Source organism: Cavia porcellus, unplaced genomic scaffold (genome assembly GCF_034190915.1).
Source record: "Cavia porcellus strain 051 isolate PalLab524CR breed Dunkin Hartley unplaced genomic scaffold, mCavPor4.1 scaffold_24, whole genome shotgun sequence".
Classification (NCBI taxonomy): Eukaryota; Metazoa; Chordata; class Mammalia; order Rodentia; family Caviidae; genus Cavia; species Cavia porcellus.
In genome coordinates, this window is record NW_026947507.1 from 46,242,943 (window position 1) to 46,263,864 (window position 20,922).

The window sequence follows — 20,922 nt, forward strand, 5'->3', positions numbered from 1 at the left end:
GGGCTCCCTCGTGCCCCCGCTGCTTTGACATTTCCTGTTTTACCGGTATTCCATCATGCAGCGCTGTAAGAAGACGTGTGTGGGCTTTTAAGACTTGAAAATCTTACTTTTAAAATTTTCCTGAAGAGCATGTAAGAAGAGTTCTCTAATCTTCTTCCTCAAGGGGGTGAGAGGGTGAGGGTGAGGATCTTGCTGCAGCAAACACATCCGCTAGGGTGGGTTTACAGTTGTGGGGTTGTTGGTCTGGTGGGAATTTGAAGTTTCATCTCCCGGAGCAAAGAGACCACTGGAAAGGCAGAGTGGAAACAGACCTCTGTCAGGAACTCTCAGGGTGGGGGGTCTTCATATGAGTGCAGCTAATGAAATGTCATTGATCATGCAACACTGCTCCATGCTGCCTCTCCTCCAGTGAATTCAGACTTCTTTTTGCTGGTGTTTTGTTCCATTTAGCAATGAATATTAGTGCTGTACTTTACTGTGGTATCATGTTTCCACAGTTTCTTTTTGGAAAGGGATTCAACATGACATTCATTTAAACATTTGGATGCTTAGGTTAAAAGTTGATGTGATAGCCCAATTAAGTCACTGAATTGTGACCATATGTACTTGCCAAGACAAAAGTGTCACAGTAGGAATTTCTACCAGCATAATCAGGGTGACAGCTCACATTTCAAGGACTGGGTGTGAGCTTGGCCTCATGGGGTGCCATGGAGCCTGCCATGGGAGGCAGTCCTGTTCCCAGAGCTCCCTTCTGAAAACCTTTCCTCAGCACGGAACCTCTGCCCTGAGCAGAACTCCAGTACCTGAGTAAGGATGTCTTTCTTGAATCGTCTATGGGAAAGGGGGTGTATTGCTCCAGAAGGATTAAAGACAACCAAGAGTAGAAGTCCAGTCAGTTTGGTGAGTGTTCACTAAATACTTAACGTGTCCCCTTCCTGTGGCAGACACAGCGGGCATTTGGCATCTTTAGGGAAAGTGGTTAAAGAAATCAGTTACAGTGAAGTTGGCACAGGTGTCAGTTGACTTGAAATTTGCTTGATTTGAAATGTTTTCCTCATCCCTTCGTTTGCTGTGTTAGGCATTTATAGATATCTGAGCATTAACTATTGCATGGAACTGTTAGTACATCTGTTTCACAACTGTATGAAATATTAATTTATGGAATTCTGATGGCTTTATTGTAGGAGCATTTTGGCTTTTTTGCAGCAGGAATTAAATTTCCTAATTCATCTCTAACTATAGCTATGTGCTTTTGAAATTACTCATGTTGAAATTAAAAAAAAAATAAAATAGTTAAAAATTCAGAATCCTAAATCTCTAGTTTATAATTTTGTGCTACCATCCAGTGCTTTTTAAAAGGTAGTTTTTACTCACTGTATGTTATTTGACTTTAACCCATTTATGGTGAAGAATTTTTGAAATTCTTGCCTGAAATTTACATATTACCTAGAAAAACTCAATGAACCTGAATTTGAAGAGCATGAACTTCCACTGGTAGGGATATTCCAAATATGGCTTGCTAGATATTGAAGGGTTAAAAATGCTTGGATTCATTTTAGGGCTTTGAGGCCAACATACATGTTTTGCCAAATGTGGGAATAAACTAATTGTTTCCACTATAATATTTTGTTCAATTACTTTTGAAAAACGTATTGTTTCTCTGTTCCCATTGGCTTATGAGCTATGCAAACCACAGTCATATATTCGTAGAGGTGGGTATTACATTAATAGTTACATTTATCATTTAGTTGAGCTAACAAATATTTAGCAAGCACCTCCTGAGAGCCAGTGCAGATTCTAGACTCCGAATGGCCCCAGGTAAAAGGATGTGGTCCCAGCCCATTTGAAGCATCTATGGGAAAGGACTCATAGCTCAAGAAGGACTAAAGAGAATTAATTTATTCTTTAATTAGTTAAGAGAAATACAGGACTTGAAGCCTCATCAGAGATTCACAACTCAGTCCCACAAAAAGGTTAGAATGCACAAGTCCTCACAGACCTATCATCTCTCATTGGATCTCACCCCTTTCCTGTGGATAAATGCTGATGAGGAAACACTCTCAGTGAATCAGTAGCTAAGGAGGAGAAAGAGCAGATCTGAATCTCTTCTCCTGTACTGCCAGGTGTGATCTTCGTGCACAGTGTCTTGCTTTTCAAAGACTTAGAGTTAGATCTCTGTATTTCTTAATTCTACTATAATTACATGTCACAAAGTTAATGTGGGGACATCAATGGCAGACAAAGCAAAAGTAGGCAACAAAGTAGTATAAAAGCCCAGAATGGGCGGCTTTGACCCCACCCCAGAGCCCCCAGGTGCCCTGGGGAGAGATGGAACTGCCTGCACATGAGTCCCCTATCCAGGGAAAAGGCTCTCACCTCTGCCACAGTGATCCTGAAAAAAGGGACCCCCATCCTGGGGAGCCACGCTGTCTCTCCATCCCTACTTTACAGCACTGACTGCTTTCAGCATCAACATTAATTTTCCCTATTAACGTTTCTGTCTGACTTTGCTAATATGAAAGAGCCAAGTACTTTTTCTGTCTCCGTTTCACCAGTTTAGCTCTGTTCAGCATCTTCAGCCCTAGGTGCTTAGAGAAGTTTCTTTTCACGGCCTACTTCACTAGATGCTTGTTCTCATTAATAATTTCCCAGAAAAATGTGTGTCAATCGCTTCTACACCTCCTGGAAAGCTGTGGCACTGGGAAGTGTCAAAGGCTTCCTTCCCTTGGCCTCGCTTCTGTTTAAATGCACTAAATGGGCTGTGCATTCACACCGCACAGCAGGTCCGCAGGGCCCCAGCTCCTCATGCTCTGACAGCTATTTCTGCAGCACCGTCGCTTGGTGCTATGTGTATATTTCTGTGAAATGGCAAGTACTTTGTCTATGTTGGAGTTAATCTAAACACAGTTTCTAACTGTTTTCCACAAATGGATTACAGTTTAGTAAGGCTGAATTCAGTTTTCAGAATGGGTCATTTTAATTTTTCCATTAACACCAGTGATTCCTTCCACAATTATCCTTAGCAGCTTTAAAATTTTGATAAATTTATATTGATAGCTCTTAGCCCTGGAGTCACAGCTCAAGCATGGTACTACGGAATGTGTGCCTTAAAGTGAGGACTGTCATTGCCCCCCTAAAGACCCCGGAACTGAAAGAGGAAGTAGAACCCTGGTGGCTCTCTCTAGCCCCATGCATTTCCTGATGCACACTGCCCTCTGGGCCACCTGTGTGGTTCACACAGCAGGATCTCACCACCTGACTCATATTCCCCTGTGGATATACGGGGGCAAGTTTTCCTTGTCCCCGATGGAGGACCACCCAGTTTATTCCCTATTAGCTATTGTGAATGGTGCAGGAGGTTCTCCTCCACCCACCAGCTTCTTCTCTCTCGGATGTCCGTCCCTGGCCCGCCATGGGAAGTTGTGTCTTCACCTTCCTGAAGATCCTCCGCATTGATTTGCATAGTGGCCGCACTACTATGGCTGTGGGAGAGACTTCCCTTTCCTCTTGTAGACCATCAGCATTTGTTACTTTGGGAAACAGTTGAAAGTTGTGAATTTTTCCCATTCTGCTTAAGAATGAATAAATCCATCTTACAATCCCGTTCTATGGCCAAAGAGCAGTATCAGGTTATTCAGGTCTCCACACAGTCGAGTTAGAGAATGTTGTCAATGTGAAAAGTGAGAAGGGAGCCACACTGAGGCTCTAGCTTTGAACTGTATGTGACTACCATACAGGTATCACCAACACATGGGGTAAGGTCCACTTGGAATCAGATCGCATGAGTGTGCAGAGCCTGTGCCTGGGATAGAAGAATAGCACGTTTTTCGAGCACCAATGGTTTAAAAAATGAGATGGTTTGGTTCATTTCTTAATGCATGTTTCATCCTTCCAACTCTGATTGAGCATTATGGGTGGTGTGTGTTGGGTGCCAGCCAAGTCCTGCGGGCTGGGAGCACGCGTGAAGTGCTGGGTGATTCTGCTAGATTGCTTGGCTCTGTGTCCTACCGTTTGGTCTTGTGGTTCCTTGTGTAGGCAAGTTTAATCCCTCTGTGATGAGAATAATCTAGACATCGGGAAGACTGAATCCAAGCAGGAATTCGTTTTCCTTTTTTAACAGAAGGCATTTATTCAGGTAGTTAAAATGGTTATAAAAGTATTGTAGTACAGATGTTCTTGAACCTGGTGATATTTTCTGTTGTGTCTTAGGCACAGTTTAATGGGGTTGTTTTATTGCTGCATAATTGATAATTTTAATAGTTCAAAATAGTGGTGTCTATTTTGTGGTATAAATGGTTCTTATCAGAACTTTTTTTTTTTTTTTTTTCTTTTCCCCATAGTTTTGCCTAGCCACACATGTGGAAATCCTGGGGAAATACTGAAAGGCATTCTCCATGGAACAAGATTCAACATAGGAGACAAGGTCCGGTACAGCTGCCTCCCAGGCTACATCCTGGAGGGGCACGCCATCCTTACCTGCATCGTCAGCCCGGGGAATGGCGCATCCTGGGACTTCCCGGCCCCGTTCTGCAGAGGTGAGCGGGGGACATGCGGCTCTGATGGGCAGTGGCCACAGCTGATAGTGATGAGTTTCTCCATAGAGTAAAAGGGGACACACTGGTCTAGCCCTAGGATTCCAGCTCACTGTGTTTCCAGTATGATGCGTCTGATAAGAAGCCATTGTCAGGACCCCAAAAAGTCCCTAACAACTGACTTGTCTTATTCTTCCCAAATACCTGAAATTCTCTTCTTTCCATTTCTCAGATTCCACACAGCTCCACCGCAGCATTGCACAACTTTCTGTGTGGGAATCTCACTGATCTGATGGTTCTTGCTTAAGATACTTCCTGGTTAAAAATTAAGAACCTCCCCGGATGATCAAACTTCCTCTTTAAGGACTTTCTCAGTACATTCATGTTTGCAATGGGTGATCACTCATGAGCACACTATTTAAAGTGTTCATTTTTATTTGACTGAATTCAGGGCTGGGATACTTTCCTTCAATCCCTGAAATGTTGGGGATTTATTATGAAAACTTTTTTTTTTCAATCTTACGAAAGCATATTTTGAAACTTAAGTCTTGACTGTCCTAAGAAAAATCCATCCAGTGGCTTCCAAAACAAAGCAGCTGGCATTTTGGGGGCCTCAGTTTAATGCAGTAACATGCTAAGTACTGCCTCGGCTAGAGCCCATCCTCACAGCTGGTGCTGAAGTGACTGTGGTCCCCTCTGGGTAAGCAGAAGTTTAATTCTCAGAAGTGACAACAGGTAGCATGTGAAGGAGTGAAATTTAAACTTGAGTCTGACTTTCATTCCACACACAACCTCAAATCTGCATCACCGAATGACTTTGTGTTGTATTCATCAGCATGTTTGTATCTGAATATATGCCATTTAGTGAATATTCACCTTGTTTTTCATCTCCCCTGTTCAGTGTTACAGTTTCTTAAGATCTCTGATGTTAATCATTTTCCAAATGCCATTTGACTGCCCACAAGCCAGTACATCATGGTCACAGGAAATACAATACCACATTTGCACTTCCCAAGCAGGCATGCTGCTAACCACACAGGTAGGCACGGTTTACCTCCTGCCTGGACAAGCTGAGAGGTTGACCAGAGCAGCGGGTGCCTTGGCCTGCAGTGAAGAGTGCAGTGAGGGTAGGTGTCCTGAGATGTGCCTGAGCCCGAAAGAGGGCCCAGGAAGAGTATTTCAAAGCCCACGAAGCCCACACAGCCCTCAGCCTCCCCCTTTCCCCCCGTCCACTCCTAACACCTCTCATTTCCTCTGTGTTTTATGTTACTGATGTGAATGATTTTTCAGCCTGGTATTGTTGGAGCTGCCACGCCCTCACATCCAGACCCACATCCAGTTAGGTTCCTGTGACCTTGAGATCTTGAGTGGAGCCATCTTCCGCCTTCCGGAGCTCTGTCTGCTCACCTCTGTTTCCACTGCTCACCCACTTTCCAGTTTTTTATTTCCCTTGCTTTCCTCCAGGCCCGCTTCCAGCATGTGAGTGAGCTCTGGGTCTAGAGCCTCAGTCCTCACCCTCCCTCTTTCCCAGTCCTTCTCCTTGTCTGACCACGTGGCATGTTCACACCTGCAGTGGCCCCAGACCATGGCCGCTGTCCGACTCTCTACCGGCCAGCTCTGGCTGGACCGACCTGTGCTGGCCTCCTCAGAACCACATGCTTCTGCAGTCCGTGCCCTTGGTGCCCTTTGCCTGGCTTTGCCATGGTGAGTCATTCACACGATGGAGTCCACACAGCCTCAAGCAGGTTCCATGGGGTTTGGAACTGCCTTAGGAGCTACCAGCCCGGGCCTGACTACATCTGCACTCTCGTAGTCCTGCATCCCCTTCTCCTCCACATCATCAGGAATCTTGCTGATTATCAAATCTATACTTCAGGCCAAATGTTTAATTGCCCAAGTAAAATTTCTCTCAACCATAGAATTTATTCTCTTTCTCTTCTATCCTTTATCTTAAAATTCTAATGGTGTTTCCTCACTAGTTTGTAACTTCCCAGAAGTAAAACACAACCATGAGGACTGTCTGTCAGTGCTTCCTGGCTTGTCTTTCTACACAAAACATCCAATTCATAGGCACGACGTCTGGTAGACCTCAGCTTTTTTGCTCTAGTGGTTATTTTTTTCTTTTTATTGTTTCATTGAAAGTTTTCTGCTAATTCACAATTATGTATCTTACAAAGTCAAAGTTGATTTTACAACCAGGCAGCTAATCTCTTCTAGCACCGATTTTTTCTTCAATTACAACTATTTCCAGTTACTTTGATCATGATAAGTATTTTCTGCCGTATTACAGATTAACACACTTATGTTAAAATTTTTGCCTTTCATAATGCTAGATTTAATAAGAATTCATAGGGTATTAAATGGAATCATATGAAGAATGCAACTTTTTCTTATTGGTTTGGATAACTGGATCATAAAAATCAATGATCTGATTCTTATAAATGTATAGATGTGGCTTCTCCAGGAGAGACATAAATGAACTTCAGCAAAATGGCTGGGGTAGTTCTAAAAATTGAAATGAGCATATTTTACACTTCTCAAAAGTTCTAGTAACTTAGATCCAGGAATTGTTTGAGGACTTTCTTTTTTTTTTTTTTTAATTTAAGAGGAAAAAGAGAAAAACACAAAACAAAACAAAGCAGTGTAAGGTTACACATAATACAGAACTACAAAAAAAAGCATAACAGTAAGAAATCACCTGTTAATAGATTGCATATTATCATCTTGGAAATAGTTGCTCAAATCACAGTATCAAAGAATACAAAGTAGACATTCAAACAGAGAGACTGTAAACAGCTGTGTTCAATGATCCAAAAACATTAATATAGTCAGCTATTTAACACACCTAAACACACTTGCTGTTATATCCGTTAGAGCTCTTTTTTTTTTCCTCCCTCTCTTTTTTACAACAAAATTTACATATTTTGGATTTTATTACTCCTTAGTTCTTATTACTTTTTTTTTGGGGGGGGGGGAGAGAATAAAGTCAAATATGGCAAAACAAAGCTGTAAGTCAAAACCAAGGATAGACATAGCACATGATGTAGAACAGAGTACAAGGTTATTAACAATGGTTATCAACATTGTCTCTTGTTTCCTTAAAAGGAATTGTCTATCTCATTAGATATTATAAAGTTGGACAAAACAGTGGAGAACAAGACCAATAAAACTTAGGCATTGTGAACATTACAGGACTTCCAAAGGAGACAATAGCCAAACCAGAATGGGCATCTTTGTGAATCTTATTGCCTTCAAATTAGTTGCCTATACCTTCAAACTTGCTACTATCGCACAGAATGGAACAGAGTCTAATCAGTCAAAACAAGATCTTGGGAGTATTACAGGACTTCAAAACAAGTTAATAGGAGATCAAAAAGAGTTACTACTATATATCCTAATTTTTTAAGTTTTTCCCTTAATTAAAATAAACATAAGAAATAGCTAAATAATTTTTTTAAAGAATAATAGTTACCATAGTGTCTGTCTTTTTCCTTAAAATATTTGGATAAAACTTCATATACTATAGCTTCAAATATTTCCATATCAAAAAGCCCAGAAAAAAGCCTTTCTAATTAATAAGTGAAAATTTTATAAGGCTTCAAGGCCACATAATGGGGAATCATGATTATCACATATTTTTATATATTTGAATCATTACTTACATTAGGGAAACTATTCGGTATTCATACATGCGAGATTGATTTATTTCACTTATGAGTATGGTCTCAAGCTGCGCCCATTTATTGATAAATATCTCAATGCGATCCTTCTTTATAGCTGAATAATACTCCATTGTATAGAAATACCACAACTTTTTTATCCATTCCTCAGTTGATGGACACTTGGGTTGTTTCCAAGGTCTGGCGATTACAAATTGTGCTGCTATAAACATAGGTGCACATATATCCCTGTGGTATGATGCTTTCAGTTCTTCTGGGAATATGCCTAGAAGTGGAATAGCTGGAATAAATGGGATTTCCAATCCTAACTTTTTGAGAAACCTCCAGACAGACCTCCACAAAGGCTGTACCAGTCTACACTCCCACCAACAGTGCAGGAGAGTTCCTTTTTTCCCACAGCCTCTCCAGCATTTGTTGTTGTTGGTTTTCTTGATCCTGGCCATTCTTTCAGGAGTGAGATGGTATCTCAGTGTGGTTTTAATTTGCATTTCTCTAATGACTAATGATGATGAGCATTTTTTCATGTATTTATTTGCCATTTGCATTTCTTCATCTGAGAATTGCGTATTCATCTCAGATGCCCATTTTTGGATTGGATCTTTGAATTTTGGATTTCTGAGTTTTTTTAATTCTTTATATGTTTTAGACAAGAGTCCCTTGTCTGAGAGAGAGTTCACTAAAATCTTTTCCCAGTTTGTGGGTTTTCTTTTCACTATGCTGGAGATTTCTTTTGACATGCAAAAACTTTTTAATAAGAAGTGGTCCCAGTTATTGATTCTGGAAAGTATTTCCTGTGCAGTTTGAGTCCTATTCATGAATTCTCTACCTACTCCTATGTCTCCAAGGTTTCTACCCAATTTGTCTTCCAATAGATTTAGCGTTTCTGTTTTAATATTCAGATCTTTGACCCATTTAGATTTTAATTTAGTACATGGTGATAGACATGGGTCTAGCTTTAGTTTTCGACAAATGGAGAGCCAGTTTTTCCAGCACCATTTATTAAAGAGACTGTCGTTCTTCCAGTGAACCTGCTTGGCTCCTTTATCAAAGATAAGGTGGTTGAGTGTGTTTGTAGTTGTGGTTGTTTCTTCTAATCTATTCCATTGATCCTCAGCTCTGTTTTGATTCCAATACCATGTTGATTTTACTACTGTTGCTTTGTAGTATAATTTCAAGTCAGGGATTGTGATGCCTCCTGCTTTGTCTTTGCTGCTTAGAAATGCTTTTGCGATTCTAGGTCTCTTCTGGTTCCAGATGAAATTTAGGAGTGATTTCTCTAGATCTATAAGGTATGTTGATGGTATTTCTATTGGGATTGCATTGAATCTGTATAAGAGTTTTGGGAGAATGGCCATCTTCACAATGTTTGTTCTTCCTATCCATGAGCAAGGGATGTCTTTCCATTTTCTAAGATCATTTTCAATTTCCTTTTTCAGTGTATTATAGTTTTCACTGTATAAGTCTTTCACTTCTTTCGTAAGAGTAATTCCTAAATATTTCATTTTTTTGCTTGCTAATGTGAATAGTCCAGTTTCCCTTATTTCCCTCTCTGTGGTTTTGTTGTTTGTGTATAGGAATGCTATTGATTTCTGAGTATTGATTTTGTATCCAGCCACATTACTGAATTTATTTATTGTATCTAAGAGTCTTTCAATGGAGCTTAGGGGGTCTTCTATGTAGAGTATCATGTCATCTGCAAACAATGACAGCTTAACTTCTTCTTTTCCTATCTTTACCCCTTTTATTTCTCTTTCTTGCCTAATTGCTCTGGCTTCTACTTCCAGTACTATATTAAATAGGAGTGGTGATAAAGGACATCCTTGTCTTGTGCCTGATTTTAAAGTAAAGGCTTTCAATTTTTGGCCATTTAGTATGATGCTGGCTGTTGGTTTGTCATAAATGGCCTTTATTATATTGAGGTAAAGACCATCTATTCTAATTTTCTGTAGAGTTTTTATCATGAATAAATGTTGGACCTTATCGAAGGCTTTTTCTGCATCTATAGAAATGATCATGTGATTCTTATTTTTGGCTTTATTGATATGGTGGATTACATTTATTGATTTGCGTATGTTGAACCATCCTTGTATTCCTGGGATGAATCCCACTTGGTCATGGTGTATAATCTTCTTGATGATTTGCTGGATCCTATTTGCCAATATTTTATTGAGGATTTTTGCATTTGTGTTCATTAGGGAGATCGGTCTATAGTTCTCTTTTTTAGTTGGGTCTTTCTCAGGTTTTGGTACTAGAGTGATATTTGCTTCCAGTAATGACTTAGGAAGGATTGCTTCCCTTTCAATTTCATTGAATAGTTTGAGGAGTGTCGGCATTAGGTCTTCTTTGTATTTCTTTCTTGGTTTTTTTTTTTTTTTTTATTTAAGAGGAAATAGAGAAAAACACAAAACAAACCAAAGCGGCGTAAGGGTACACGCAATACAAAACAACAAAACAAAACAAAACATCATAACAGTAAGAAATTACCTGCTAGTAGATTACACACTATTTTCTTGAAAATAGTTCCTCAAATCACAGTATCAAAGAACACAAGGTGGACATTCAAACAGGGAGACTGCAAACAGCTGTGTTCAATGTTCCAAAAACATTGATAAAGTCAGCTATTTAACACCCCCAAACACACTTGCTGTTATATCCGTTAGAGCTCTTTTTCTTTTTTTTTTTCCCTCTCTTTTTTACAACAAAATTTACACATCTTGGATTTTATTACTCCTTAGTGCTTATTACTTTCTTTGGCTGGGGGAGAATACAGTCAAATATGGCAAAACAAAGCTGTCAGTCAATACCAAGGATAGACATAGCACATGGTGTAGAACAGAGTACAAGTTTATCAACAATGGTTATCAACGTTGTCCCTTGTTTCCTTAAAAAGAATTGTCTATCTTATTAGATATTATAAAGTTGGACAAAACAGTAGAGAACAAGACCAATAAAACTTAGGCATTGTAAACATTACAGGACTTCCAAAGAAGACAATAGTCAAACCAGAATGGGTATCTTAGTGAATCTTATTGTCTTCAAAGTAGTTGCCTATGTCTTCAAACTTGATACTATCATATAGAATGGAACAGAGTCTAATCAGTCAAAACAAGATCGTGGGAGTACTACAGGACTTCAAAACAAGTTAATAGGAAATCGAAAAGAGTTACTATTTATATATCCTAATTTTTTTTGAATTTTTCTTTAATTAAGACAAACATAAGAAATGACTAAATAATTTTTTTTGAAACCATAAGGGGGAGATTGAGATAAAACAGGACATAACAATATAACAATAGAGGTCACAGCATGACTGTTTCAATAACCTAGTACTTCACCACCTTATAACCTGACTTAATAGTAGTTACCATAGTGTCTTTTTCCTTGAAATATTTGGGTAAAACTTCATATACTCTAGCTTCAAATATTTTCATATCAAGAAGCCCAGAATAAAGCCTTTCTAATTAATGAGTGAAAACTCTATAAGACTTCAAGGCCACCTAATGGGGAATCATGATTACCACATATTTTTATATATTTGAATCATTACTTACATTAGGGAAATTATTCGGTATTCACACATGGGAGATTGATTTATTTCACTTATGAGTATGGTCTCAAGCTGCGCCCATTTATTGATAAATATCTCAATGCGATCCTTCTTTATAGCTGAATAATACTCCATTGTATAGAAATACCACAACTTTTTTATCCATTCCTCAGTTGATGGGCACTTGGGTTGTTTCCAAGATCTGGCGATTACAAATTGTGCTGCTATAAACATAGGTGCACATATATCACTGTGGTATGATGCTTTCAGTTCTTCTGGGAATATGCCTAGAAGTGGAATAGCTGGAATAAATGGGATTTCCAGTCCCAACTTTTTGAGAAATCTCCAGACAGATCTCCACAAAGGCTGTACCAGTCTACACTCCCACCAGCAGTGCAGGAGAGTTCCTTTTTCCCCACAGCCTCTCCAGCATTTGTTGTTGGTTTTCTTGATCCTGGCCATTCTTTCAGGAGTGAGATGGTATCTCAGTGTGGTTTTAATTTGCATTTCTCTAATGACCAATGATGATGAGCATTTTTTCATGTATTTATTTGCCATTTGCATTTCTTCATCTGAGAATTGCATATTCATCTCAGATGCCCATTTTTGGATTGGATCTTTGAATTTCGGAGGTCTGAGTTTCTTTAATTCTTTGTATGTTTTAGACAAGAGGCCCTTGTCTGAGAGAGAGTTCACTAAAATCTTTTCCCAGTTTGTGGGTTTTCTTTTCACTATGCTGGAGATTTCCTTTGACATGCAAAAACTTTTTAATAAGAAGTGGTCCCAGTTATTGATTCTGGGAAGTATTTCCCGTGCGGTTTGAGTCCTGTTCATGAATTCTTTACCTATTCCTATGTCTCCAAGGTTTCTACCTATTTTGTCTTCCAATAGATTTAGTGTTTCTGTTTTAATATTCAGATCTTTGACCCATTTAGATTTTAATTTAGTACATGGTGATAGACATGGGTCTAGCTTTAGTTTTCGGCAAATGGAGAGCCAGTTTTTCCAGCACCATTTATTAAAGAGACTGTCGTTCTTCCAGTGAACCTGCTTGGCTCCTTTATCAAAAATAAGGTGGTTGAGTGTGTTTGTAGTTGTGGTTGTATCTTCTAATCTATTCCACTGATCTTCAGCTCTGTTTTGATTCCAATACCATGTTGATTTTACTACTGTTGCTTTGTAGTATAACTTCAAGTCAGGGATTGTGATGCCTCCTGCTTTGTCTTTGCTGCTTAGAATTGCCTTTGTGATTCTAGGTCTCTTCTGGTTCCAGATGAAATTTAGGAGTGATTTCTCTAGATCTATAAGGTATGTTGATGGTATTTCTATTGGGATTGCATTGAATCTGTATAAGAGTTTTGGGAGAATGGCCATTTTCACAATGTTTGTTCTTCCTATCCATGAGCAAGGGATGTCTTTCCATTTTCTGAGATCATTTTCAATTTCCTTTTTCAGTGTATTATAATTTTCACTGTATAAGTCTTTTACTTCTTTCGTAAGAGTAATTCCTAAATATTTCATTTTTTTGCTTGCTAATATGAATAGTCCAGTTTCTCTTATTTCCCTCTCTGTAATTTTGTTGTTCGTGTATAGGAATGCTATTGATTTCTGAGTATTGATTTTGTATCCAGCCACATTACTGAATTTATTTATTGTATCTAAGAGTATTTCAATGGAGTTTAGGGGGTCTTCTATGTAGAGTATCATGTCATCTGCAAACAATGATAATTTAACTTCTTCTTTTCCTATCTTTACCCCTTTTATTTCTCTTTCTTGCCTAATTGCTCTGGCTAGTACTTCCAGTACTATATTAAACAGGAGTGGTGATAAAGGACATCCTTGTCTTGTACCCGATTTTAAAGTAAAGGCTTTCAATTTTTGGCCATTTAGTATGATGCTGGCTGTTGGTTTGTCATAAATGGCCTTTATTATATTGAGGTAAAGACCATTTATTCCAATTTTCTGTAAAGTTGTTATCATGAATAAGTGTTGGACCTTATCGAAGGCTTTTTCTGCATCTATAGAGATGATCATGTGATTCTTATTTTTGGCTTTATTGATATGGTGGATTACATTTATTGATTTGCGTATGTTGAACCATCCTTGCATCCCTGGGATGAATCCCACCTGGTCATGGTGTATAATCTTCTTGATGATTTGCTGGATCCTATTTGCCAATATTTTATTGAGGATTTTTGCATCTGTGTTCATTAGGGAGATCGGTCTATAGTTCTCTTTTATAGTTGGGTCTTTCTCAGGTTTTGGTACTAGAGTAATATTTGCTTCCAGGAATGACTTAGGAAGGATTGCTTCCCTTTCAATTTCATTGAATAGTTTGAGGAGTGTCGGCATTAGGTCTTCTTTGTATTTCTTGTAAAATTCTGCAGTGAATCCATCTGGGCCTGGGCTCTTCTTGGTGGGTAAGGACTTAATTACATTTTCAATTTCAGTAACCGAGATTGGGTTATTCAACAATTTTACATCCTCTTGATCTAGCTTTGGCACTTCATACGCTTCTAAGAATCTATTTCTTCTGTGTTATCAAACTTTTGAGAGTAGAGGTTTTCGAAATAGGTGTTGATGATCTTCTGTATTTCTATTGGGTCTGTAGTGACTTCTCCTTTTTCATTTCTTATTGCATGAATTTGAGCTTTTTCTTCCCTTTTTTAAATAAGGTTGGCTAGGGGCTTATCAATTTTATTTATTCTTTCAAAGAACCAACTCTTTGATTTGTTGATCCTTTGGATTGTTTTCTTAGTCTCTATTGCATTGATTTCTGCTCTGATTTTTATAATTTCCTCTCTTCTTTTGGCCTTGGGCTTGACTTGCTCTTCTTTTTCTAGCTGTTTGAGGTGTAGCATCAAGTTATTTATTTGTATTCGTTCTGTTTTCCTGATGTGGGAACTCAGTGCAATAAATTTTCCTCTCAGGACGGCTTTCATTGCATCCCACAGATTCCGGTAAGTTGTATCTGCATTTTCATTTTCTTTTAGGTATTGTTTGATTTCTTCTTTAATTTCTTCTGTGACCCACTGATTACTCAAGAGTGTGTTATTCAGTTTCCATGTGTTTGTGGGATTTTTGCAGTATCTTTTATCGTTAATTTCTAATTTCAGAGCGCTGTGATCCGATAACATGCAAGGGATGATTTCAGCTCTTTTGCACTTGTTTAAATATGTTCTATGAGCTAATATATGGTCTATTTTAGAAAATGATCCATGTACTGCTGAGAAGAATGTGTATTCTGATGTTGTTGGGTGGAACATTCTGTATATGTCTATCAAACCCATTTGTTCACAGGTATGATTCAGTTCTGTTATTTCTTTACTCATTTTCTGTCTGGTCGATCTGTCCCTTGGTGTCAATGGCGTATTAAGGTCTCCTGTTACAATTGTGTTACTGATAATTTGAGTTTTCATTTCTGTTAATAATTGTTTTATATAACTGGGTGCTCTGGAGTTTGGTGCGTATATATTTAAGATAGTTATCTCTTCCTCTTGGAGTTTTCCCCTTATGAGTATGTAGTGACCTTCTTTATCCTTTATGGTCATTGTTGGTTTAAAGTTCACGTTGTCTGCAAACAGAATGGCTACTCCTGCCTTTTTTTGGATTCCTGCTGCATGAAGAATTGTTTTCCATCCTTTGACTTTCAGTCTGTGAGTATCCTTCTGGGTTAGATGGGTTTCCTGTAAACAGCATATGGTTGGATTTTGTTTCTTGATCCATTCTGCTAGTCTGTTTCTTTTGATTGGTGCATTGAGACCATTTACATTAATGGTTATTACTGTTAAATGTTGGTTAATTGTAGGAATCTTATCTCTCTGCTGTTGCATCTTTATCTTTCTGTTCTGTTTAATTATTTGCTTTGCTTAGTGGTTTTTTCCTTTGTGTATCTAAACTGTCTTTCAATATTTTTTGCAGGGTTGGTTTGGTGTTCATGAAGTTCTTCAGCTGTTCTTTGTCATGGAAGTATCGTATTTCACCATCTATTTTAAATGATAGTTTTGCAGGATATATTAGTCTAGGTTGGAAATCATTTTGCTTTAGGATCTGGAATACTTCACTCCATGCTCTTCTTGACTTTATTGTTTGTGATGAGAAGTCTGCTGTGATTCTGATAGGTTTTCCTTTATAAGTGATCTGTCTTTTTTCTCTGACAGCTTTTAATAATCTATTCTTGTGTTGGATTTCTGGGATGGTGATTATTATATGTCTGGGTGTAGTTTTATTTTGGTTATGACTATTTGGAGTTCTATATGCTTCACTGATCCTGATGTCAGTTTCTGATCTCATGCTTGGGAAGTTTTCAGCTATTGCTTCTCTAAATATCCTCTTGATATCCTTTATGTTGTCTCCTTCTTTTTCATTAATCCCTATCATTCTTATGTTATTCTTCTTTGCATCATCTTGAAGTTGTTGATTTTTTGTTTCCTGATTTCTTGTTATTTTTAAAAGATCTTTCCTTTCCTGTTCACTAGCTGCAATCCTGTCTTCAAGGTCTGAAATTCTATCTTCACTTTCATTAAGGCGGTTTTTACAACTTTCAGTGGAGTTTTTTATTTCCTGTATATCTCTGTGCATCTGCATTATGTATTCTGTTTGTTTCTTATATTGCTCATCTAGGGATTCTATCTTTTTGTTTAGTTCCTCCAATTTTTTATCTGTGTTTTCTTTAGATATATTTAGAATCTCTTTCATTTCTTTTATCATTTCTTCTTTTATCTGGGATATTATTTCGAGTTTGAATTTCTTTAAAGCTTCCTGGAGTTGCTTGTCAACTTCAGTAGCTATTGTGTCTGATATATGAGGAGGAAGGGGTATATTTTCTTCTAAATACATTCCTCCTAGGGTTTCCTGAGATGGGCTGGAGGTTTGAAGTTGTAATTTGGTCTTTCGTTTTGTCATTTTCCTATATTTCTGTGTTTCAAGTGTTATTTGAAAGCCTCCTCAGGATCTGTTGAAAATCCCCTTCTATGTTTGCAGCTACTGAGACTCTAGCGCCTCTCTACCCCAGGCCATTGGGCCTGCAAAACCAATGGCCCTCCTCTGCTTGTTCAGAACTCCGCGGTTCCAGACAAGCTGGGCCTCAGGGACACTGTGCGCCCACCTGCCCCTTGGTAGATCCACAGCTCTTGGATGGCAGCCGGGTTAGGGTACTCACCATAGGCCGCAGTGCCTCAGGAGCCTGTGATCCCTCCCTGCTTGCAGAGATATCCACAGTCCTCCAGACAAAGGAAGGGCCTCCTATGGGCACTCCGGATCCACCCAGCTCCTCCTCTGCATGCAGATGGCTAGGCGCGGCTGGGCACAGGCCGAGGTGCCCCAGGAACCTGGGATCCCTCCTCCTCCAGACAAAGGAAGGGGCTTCTGCAGGCGCTCCGGATCCGCGCAGCTCCTCCTCTGCACACCGATGGCTAGGCGCGGCTGGGCACAGGCCGAGGTGCCTCAGGAACCTGGGATCCCTCCTCCTCCAGACAAAGGAAGGGGCTTCTGCAGGCGCTCCGGATCCGTGCAGCTCCTCCTCTGCACCCCGATGGCTAGGCGCGGCTGGGCACAGGCCGAGGTACCTCAGGAACCTGGGATCCCTCCTCCTCCAGACAAAGGAAGGGGCTTCTGCAGGCGCTCCGGATCTGCGCAGCTCCTCCTCTGCACACCGATGGCTAGGCGCCTTGAGGAATTTTCTTGACAGAGATGCTAGTAGTGACACTCCTCCTCTATGCACTGTGATGGTTAGCCTATGATTCAGAGTTTCATTTTTCATTTCACTTGTTGGCTTTAACCTGAACAGTAATACTTGTAAGGGGTGTGTGTGTGTGTGTGTGTGTGTGTGTGTGTGTGTGTGTTTGTGTGTGTGTGCGTGTGTGTGTACATGCACGAGTGTACACTACATGTAGCCACCTGGATTCTTCTTGATTGATTTAAAACTCTTTAAGTGACATCTTGCTGGTCATTTATGACACCATTCATGGTGTGCTGAGGCTCTGTTCCGCACAAACAGCACCCACCCTCCACTTGGTCAACCACGAGCAGGCTTATCAGTAGAATTCCAGACCTTCTGGAGGCAGAAGACCAGCACTGAGTGGCTGCTTCCCAGGAAGGAGGTCACATCCAGATGTGTTTCTAAGAAGGAACATTTGCCCAGCTCATTCCCACGTATCCTTGATCTTCTGTTTTCCACTGTATTTATGGCTCTTCATTGCCATGGCCCTGGCCCCTCCTGGTCCTTGAAAGGATGCACTGTTTTCACGTCGCCTTGTTGGGGTTCACATTCGCCAGCAGGGGTGACCATAAAGAAGAAGATACCAAACACCAGGAGTGAAGAGTGATTTTGCTTATGATTTGAATGGCTTCCTGTTCAGGGTTGGTTGCCCTATTTAATAATTAAATCCTAATATGAATGACTGGCCCGTATAGTAAATCATTCTTTTGGCTTCTAGAACATTGAAAGGAAATACAGTACCAAAAAGAAAGGCAAAGACTTTGTTCTTGAAGGAGCAGTGTGAAAGGCAGCCCATCATCTTCAGACTGATGACAGAGTCATACGAGAAGGACTGAAAATAGTGGAGCAGATCTATAGTCAGAAAATCCTCCTGCAGAGGAAAACTCTTGTGTAATCCGAAGAAATCTCAGGGAGTGATTTTCTTCACCTCAGTCTCCATGATGAGAATGGAAATTAACTTTGTACCACTTGGTGGTCACTGTGTGGTCCCTTCCTGGCCCATCTCCCTGATTACCGATTTCCTCTTTTCAGTAGTAGCCTGATCTTACACAAGCAGCCTAATTCTCCACCTGTGGTCACCAAGGAGACGAGGTATTAGAGGACATAAATGATTGCTGGCTCTAAAAACTGTAAGCTTGGCTTAATCTCTAGAAATAGGGTGGGCAGTTGCCATAAAGACATGTGAAGCTGTAGCCCACCCCACCCAATAGCCAGTTTCACTCCTGCACACAGACCACCTTCTCTAGCCCCGTCTTTTCTGTGAGAGGCACTCAGGATTTGGACAGTGTGCTTTAGAATGTAGTTCTTAGCTGCAATTAGGGAGCTGAAATTCCTAAAGCCAAAGGTCTGGACGGCCCAATTACAGCCTTGCCCAGAACTTGTTTTTGCATGTGCTGCTCCTTGGAATAGTCTGAGTGCACTCAGGACTCCAGTGGGCTTCTGTAGAAAGATGTCCAGAAGTCACACTTGCACAGTTTTGTCAGTGCGCGGAAGTCTATGAGTGCATGAGCTATTTGCCTGTGAGGTCACCTAGAGGCAGGGACAGGGAACAATTATTGCTGGAACCAACATGGGGGCAGCAATTTTAAACTTTTGATTGGGTGTAATAACACATTGGATATAATTTTCATGGTTGCATTTCACTATTACTAAAATGTGTTCCATCTATGTGGCATATGTATGTGGCCCAAAATGAAATGAGAATGGAAAGCCTGCCCTTGGCAAACATACAGCCCGTGCCACAGACTTGGCAGCATGCATCCCTCCTGAGGTTTGCTGTCATCTTGTCTTCAATGTAATATGTTTATCTGATTCATCTTTGCTTGATTGATTTATACTTCTCAGATGACATCTTACTGATCATTTTTGACACCATTAATTCCATCACTTTTCCTTGCCATGTCTTGCTTCTCCCAGTATCATACATATTTCCACACATTTGCTGCACAATGTGAATACTATATGTTATGGGTCAGATCTAAAATTCTCCCAAAAGGATCATGTGTGTGGAAGATTACTGGATAATTAGGATGTAATAATCGTTTGTCCAACTGATCCCTGATGAGTTCGTTGCTGAATGTGCTTTTAGGAAGCAGAAACTGATTGGAGGTGGGTTTGGGGACTGTTACCTGGAAGGCTGTATTCCTGTCCCCAGCCCCTCACTTCTGTCTTTCCATCTGGCTTCTGTAGGGTATATAACTTTCTTCCACCAGGCACTTCTACCGTGGTGTTCCTGTCTTGGACATATGCCACCATGGACTAAACCCACAGAAAATGTGAGCCAAAATAAAACACCTAACTTCAAAGTTGCAGGTGGCAGGGATTTTTTGCCTGCAGTGGGAGAGTCTTGCTCCTGCCAGTAGGAATTAGATTTCTGCTTCTTTTCTGTGTCCCTCTGAAGAGTGGGCTTGGTCCATCTCCTTGATGTGGGCAGCACCTCTTTCCTTCTCTTTCTACTCTGTGAAGCTCCTGGCCTTCAGCCCCATGCTGGCTGTGTTCTTCCTTCCCTCACTGTCTCCTCTGCTGTAGCATAAGATTTGCAATATCACATCTGTTAAAATCAACATTTTTCTGTGATCACAATGAATCCTCCTTAATATGTCTAAAGCCTGCTTTTAAAAGTTGAAAAGCAATAGACATTACTCTCACAGTGTAAATGCTATTCACTGCAGAGCCAAGTACCCGCCTGTCACAGACATCCTCCCCTAGGGTCACAGCGTTCCAAGCCCTGTGCCACCCAGAGAAGAGTTGGCATGAGCTCTTTCTTTGCCACTGTCACTCAGGATGAAGCTGTAATTACTTTTGTTTCATATTTGTACCAAGACCTTTTCATTCTGCTTGCTTTGATAATGTGATGTGAGCAGGCTCAAAAACAAATAGTGTGTGTTCATGTTAATTCAAAATGAACATTCCTCCCAAGTAGCTGAGTCTGATATCAATAATGATTTGGAGCCTGGTATCTTCTGTGTGTGGCTTTCAATCAGAGCTGCCAGCCTGCTGCCTGCAGTGGTGGGAGTGGCAGAAGACCGGGATGTCTGCAGACAGATGCCCACAGTGTGGTGTTCTCTCCACACACACAACGCCATGTGAACTCAGCCATGTGGCTACAACACAGTACACATGAATTCGGGGACAAGGTGATCTGTAGACATGGCCAACAACTAGCCCATCCATGCTCAGATTCCCTTCCTTTCATCTTAAAATTTAAATCATCTTTATTTTTTCCTTCTTAATTAATATTATGTCTTCATCGCAATAATGGAGCTATCTTCTGCTTCTGATTCGCAGCATTACTGTGAATGAACTCTGCTCTTTATGAAGGACTGTAATTTATTTCACTAATTTACTGCTCAATATTTGGAATGATAGTCACTGCCCCCATCCTGTAGGTGTTGAGTAAGCTCTTGTCGCAGCACAGTATCACTTCACCACATGGCCACTGTG

At 40.1% G+C, this 20,922-nt stretch overlaps 1 protein-coding gene across 2 annotated transcripts in view; it reads left to right on the forward strand.

Moving 5' to 3' along the window:
• The window catches only part of Csmd1 (CUB and Sushi multiple domains 1), a 1,477,900-nt gene that overhangs the window by 763,056 nt on the left and 693,922 nt on the right, over window positions 1-20,922 (forward strand). For both annotated transcript variants that reach the window (XM_063234987.1, XM_063234988.1), the window contains exon 4: window positions 4,341-4,535. In XM_063234987.1, coding sequence (XP_063091057.1) covers window positions 4,341-4,535 — 195 coding nt within the window. The remainder of the gene's footprint in view (window positions 1-4,340; window positions 4,536-20,922) is intronic.